Consider the following 5,586-nt stretch of genomic DNA (forward strand, 5'->3'; position numbering starts at 1 on the left):
TGTACATATCAGTACAGTAGGCCTAGTTCCTTATGTTGACCAGTTTGTTACAGTCCCTTGGGTAGTCAACTTACAGAGGGTCCACTCTATTTACAAACCTAAAACATCTTGTTCCTATATTATCTACTGAATTGCCTGAATATATCTAGTCCAGATACTATAGGGTTTTAAACCTGGTGTGTTTGGCACAGCCATTTCAGAAGATAAATTCAGGGCTTTCATTATGGGAGGCAGCAATTTTTTTTTCTTTGGAGACTGAATCTCATTCTGTAACCTGGGCTAGAGTGTTATAGCCTCAGCCTAGCTCACAGCAACCTCAAATTCCCAGGTTGAAGCAATCCTCCTGCCTCAGCCTCCTGAGTAGCTAGGACTACAGGTGCCCACCCCAACACTTGGCTGATTTTTCTAGGTTTAGTAGGGAAGGGGTTTCACTATTGTTCGAAGCTGGTCTCAAGCTCCTGAGCCCGAAAGATCCTCCCACCTCAGCCTCCCAAGCAATTTTTTTTCTTTTTTTTTGAGACAGAGCTTCAAGCTTTCGCCCTGGGCAAAAGGCGCCCCTCCAACTCCTGGGCTCAAGCAAGTCTCCTGTCTCTGCCTCCCAAGTAGCTGGGAGGCGCCTGCCACAATGCCTGGCTATTTTTTGGTTGCAGCCGTCATTATTGTTTGGCAGGCTGGGGCTGGATTTCAACCTGCCAGCTCAGGTATATGTGGCTGGCACTTTAGCCACTTGAGCCACAGGCGCTGAGCCAATTTTTTTTTTTTTAAGAGACAGGGCCTTGCTCTGTCACCCAAGCTAGAGTGCAATGGTATAATCACGCTCATTGAAGCCTCAATCTCTGAGGCTCAAGAAATCCTTGTGCCTCAACAACCTGAGAAGCTAGGATTAAAGGTGCCTGCCACCATGTCTGGCTAATTTTTATAAACTTTTGCAGAGACATAATTTCCCTATATTGCCCAGGGGGTCTCAAACTCCTGGGCTCAAGTGATCCTCCCCACCTTAGTCTTTCAAAGTACTAGACTATAGGTATAAGCCACAATGCCCAGCCTAGACAGCTAATTTTAAGACCTTCCTTTACTGTGGAGAAATAGGGTATTTATATTAAAGATGAGAAAGCAAAAATGTAACTCTATAGTAAAAGTATAATGGCTACTCTGTTAGGCCAGCATGGTTAAGGCCGAATAACATGTACTGACTAGCATCTGATCTCAAAGAAATCCAACATGCCAGCAAGTTTATTATTTAGTCTACAAAACATATTCTGGCTTATCAAGTGTTTATAAGAAGAAGGAGAACACATAAAATATTCTTTTCAAATAGATATTTATACACATCAAAATAACCCATTGTAGCTCTCCTTTGCTTCAGACTTACGCTCCAATCTTTCTTCTCTTGCTTTGAGTGCTCGTTCTCTCTCCTGTAACTGAATTTCCTTTAGCTTCAGCTCATTCAATATAGGGCTGGAATCCTGCAACTTTTCTGGCTCTGCTAATCGTCGCCCTCTTCTCTCAAAATTTCTTTTTTGCTCTTCTGCAACCATGTCTGCTATCAAAGGGTTCTCAAGAATTTCTTCAACAGAAGGTCGATGGTAATCCTGGGAAAAAATACTTAGTGTTTTAGTCAGATTGCATAACAGATTAGTTGTCCTAAGAGAGCAATGACAATAAAGGGTGTATATGTGTATGTATGTATGTGTGTAGATATGTATATGTATGTATGTGTGTGTGTGTGTGTGTGTGTATGTGTATTTCCAAGGCAAAAGAAAGGACTCCTTTATGATAGGTCTTAAATGCCTGGAAAAACCACCAGTGGTTTTAACTCAGGAAGTTCTGGGTCTAAAAGGTAATACAGATTTTAACTTACCTCTTTCCTCCTTTGACTTTTTTACCTTTCTAAGAAGGCTAACTCCTGAACTACTCTGGTACATCTTGTGGGGGTGTTTGGTAGCATTGCAAGGGTCCATTTTAGAGGAAGGACCTTCCTTGCATCTCTAAACTACATTAAGCAGGATATTCTCTTACCAACCCTCAATTCTATTACTTTACCTGTATCCTCTGTGATCCTACATCATTTTCCTTCTGCTCTTAATCAACCTGATCCCTAGAACATCTCCCTCCTCATGCCATAGCCAGAGTTTGTCCAAATAATCTTTCTATGCAAATTATTTTCTCTCTGTTCTTTTTGACTGTCCTTTCAGGTCTCTGATTTCTCAATTAGAACTAGAGACAGAGTAAGAAAGTCTTACTTCTGGCCCCTTCCCCTACTATCTACCATTTTGAGGTAGTCAAGGACAAGGGGGAACTGAGGATTTGGATTCTTTTTACAATCTTTCCTTGCTACAAACCATCTGCTAGAGTGGCAGAAGAGTGGGAAGAGAAATAAAGAAAGCACAGAAGGTAGGCCAGCAAGGATGTGCAATTTGCCAAATTTACATATGTTTTCACTTGTGTTAACAGAGTATATTTAGCAAAGAAAGCATATTTAATGTTTTTTCAGCCTCCATTGCTCTAGAAGAGAGAATATATACTCTAGAACTTAACTGAGCACTAGAAACAGACAATGTATATAACCCTGTCTTTACCTTCAAATTTAACATCCTCGTAATAATTTCATTCAATTCATCAGAATAACGGTATGGAATTCGCCTAAACTTGCCTTCTCTGATCTTCCCAGCTAATTCCTTCTGGTTAAAAGCTGTAAATGGAGGCCTGGAATTTAAAAAAAAAAGAAGAAATTTTCAAATTTTAAAAATGAAAATACATAGTAGAAACCAAATCAAAAGCATCATTTAAGCTCCAGTTTGTATTTATGTTTCTAATTCTGGGATTTTACTCTATAGCTGTTTCCCAACTTTGGCACTGCTGCCATGGCTCATGTAATTCTCTGTTGTGAGAAAATGTCCTGTCCATTGTAGGATATTTTGGAGCCTTTCTGTCCTCTACCCGCCAGATGCTAGGTGCATTCCCAGTTGTGACAACTAAAAATACCTCCAGACATTGTCAAATGTCCCATGAGGGGCAAAATTGCTTCTCCCTGTCCCTGGTTGAAAAATACTGCACTACAGAATAGTTTGGAAAGAGGAAAAAAAGAGAACCAGTTGGAGCTCTTTCCTGTTCTCCAGATGCCCCAGACCTCTCCCCCTGGTCTTTGTTTCATTTCTTCCGTATCTTTACAGTAGCTTTACCCTACCTGTCTGACTTATGCGCTCTCCACTTGAGCTAAGCCTCAGTCTAACAGGAAAACACCCAATCAATCAAGATAATCAAGCAGTAAAAACCCAGCTTCATAGATTATATTTTTAATTTGTAAATAGTTCTTTTTAACCTGTCCATCTACCTTAATTTTAACCTGTTAGTTCTTTCAGACTTGAATATGCATTCATTAGCATGGATACTCAGAAAGCTGAATCTAGTGAAATGTAGCAGTGCAAACCTTAAGACTAGGAATCCATCTTTATCATACTTACATTAATGCACACAACTCATACAGCAAACAACCCAGTGACCAGATGTCTGATTTCTCATTGTAGGACATGCGACTTATTTGTTCCTAAACAGGGGAAAAAGGTAAAAAAGTGGAAGGAGTTAAGAGTTTATATTGTTTTAAAACTTATGAAACTTAGAAAATTATTGCCTCCAAGATTTTAGCCTATATTTTATCTTCAAATTTATAATGCAAAAAAGGCATTATATTTTCCCAATATACTTTGTCATATATAATTTATTCACTTATTTTTCACTCACAAATGAAAGTGCTTACTATGGGCTATGCACTAACAATTCGTAGGTGACTATGAGAGATCGCTACGCTCAAGGTGTTCATAATCAAGAAAACAATTTTAAGGGAACCAGAGACAGCTGGGAGCAGTGGCTTATGCCTATAATCCTAGCACTCTGGGAGGCCAAGGCGGGTGGATTGCCTGAACAGGAGTGAGCCCCTATCTCAAAAAATAGCTGAGTATTGTGGCGGGCTCCTGCAATCCCAGCTACTTGGGAAGCTGAGGCAAGAGGATCACTTGAGCCCAAGAGTTTGAGGTTGCTGCGAGCTATGACACCACAGCACTCTACCAATGGTGACAGAGTATGACTCTGTCTCAAAAAAAAAAAAGGAACCAAAAAAATTTTCAGAAAACTCTATCTAAATGGATACAAAAATAGCCAATATGTAAATATCCATTTATATATTTTTTTAGTCCACTGCAATAACTAATATCATTATTCTAATTGTTTGCCTTTCTTCCCCACCTACAATAACAAGTCTACCAAAAGCTCTTATTCCCAACAGAGGGAAAAGAGACAAGTACCACCAAAATCTCCAGAAAGCTGCTTATTGTTTCACAGTCCAACAGGTGAGTCTAATACCACTTTCTGACAATTAATGGCTTAGGGAAGCTGAACTGATCTAATTACAAGGGCAACAGGGAAAAGGAGAAAAGGAATCACACAGGTTTCAAATTTTCCAAGCACCACTACTGGATAATTTTCCTTTATTTAAGAGCTTTCTATTTGGAATTTGATACAGTGAGAAAAACGGCACTGTTCTGTCCATGTCTGATTTTAGTCAAAAACAAAATCACTAATTCACAAAGATTTATCCTACAGTCAGATCTGTTAACTTAATTTATAAAGCTTTGGAAAATCCTAGAAATGTAAACTACTAAAAAAATGAATAAATATTTCTCCATCTTTATCTGTTCAGATTTCATTCACTAACATATTGGTGCTATCACTACTGACTGAAGTTTTTAAAAGCCAACAGGCAATACCTAACAATATCCACAAAATGTTCATGCCTTTTACCTTGGCCATTTCATCTTATGAGCCATACTCTTAAGAAAAAAACCAAAAGGGAAGAATAATTTACACAAAGAAGCCGAGCAGTGTTCCTTATAATGATGAAAAATTTTGGAAACAAAATATCCAGCAATACAGAAAACAGATAAGTGGGTGGACTCTGCAGAAGCATTCAGGAAAAAGCAACAAAAAAAGAACATGTATATACAAAAGTTAACATCATAAAAAATGTTATCTGAAGTAAGTGAGCTTCCTGAGCCCAAGAAACTCCACGCATAAGAATTAGTTACAGGGTCAGTTAAATGCAAAGGCCAAATAAAAGTGAGGTGCCAGAAATACACTTATTCTGATCTAGCAATCCCATTAGAGTCCGGGGACCTGCCCAGAGATCCAAATTCACTGGATTTGGGTTTGGTGTTCAGGACACTGCCCTTGAAACAAACGTTCCAATTGAGTCTGATGCAGATGATGATGACCTACAGTTTGAGGACAAAGACAAAACTCATTTCATCTTTGTAATCCCAGAGACTAGTACACGGTAATAAAAACTTGAATTGCTGATATAGAGGAGTTTAAATGGTCTGGTGGCCCATGTGGAAAAAGCATATAAACGTAAAATGAAGCAGTATTGCTAATTCTTGGCTACAAGACATTACTAAACAAATAAAACACTCAATTTCCCTGTATCTGAATGCTTAGTATTAAGATATTAAAAAAGTATCTAGGCTCGGCGCCTATAGCTCAACCGGCTAAGGCGCCAGCCACGTACACCTAAGGTGGCGGGTTCGAATCCCC

At 39.0% G+C, this 5,586-nt stretch overlaps 1 protein-coding gene across 1 annotated transcript in view; it reads right to left on the bottom strand.

Moving 5' to 3' along the window:
• Nucleotides 1-5,586, bottom strand: part of NEK2 (NIMA related kinase 2) — a 14,113-nt gene that overhangs the window by 6,002 nt on the left and 2,525 nt on the right. Inside the window, exons 3-6 of the mRNA XM_012811845.2 lie at nt 4,230-4,242; nt 3,465-3,547; nt 2,580-2,706; nt 1,373-1,592 (exon numbers count right to left, since the gene is read on the bottom strand). Coding sequence (XP_012667299.1) covers nt 1,373-1,592; nt 2,580-2,706; nt 3,465-3,547; nt 4,230-4,242 — 443 coding nt within the window. The remainder of the gene's footprint in view (nt 1-1,372; nt 1,593-2,579; nt 2,707-3,464; nt 3,548-4,229; nt 4,243-5,586) is intronic.

This window comes from Otolemur garnettii, unplaced genomic scaffold (genome assembly GCF_000181295.1).
Source record: "Otolemur garnettii isolate 467f Iridium unplaced genomic scaffold, OtoGar3 scaffold00178, whole genome shotgun sequence".
NCBI lineage: Eukaryota > Metazoa > Chordata > Mammalia > Primates > Galagidae > Otolemur > Otolemur garnettii.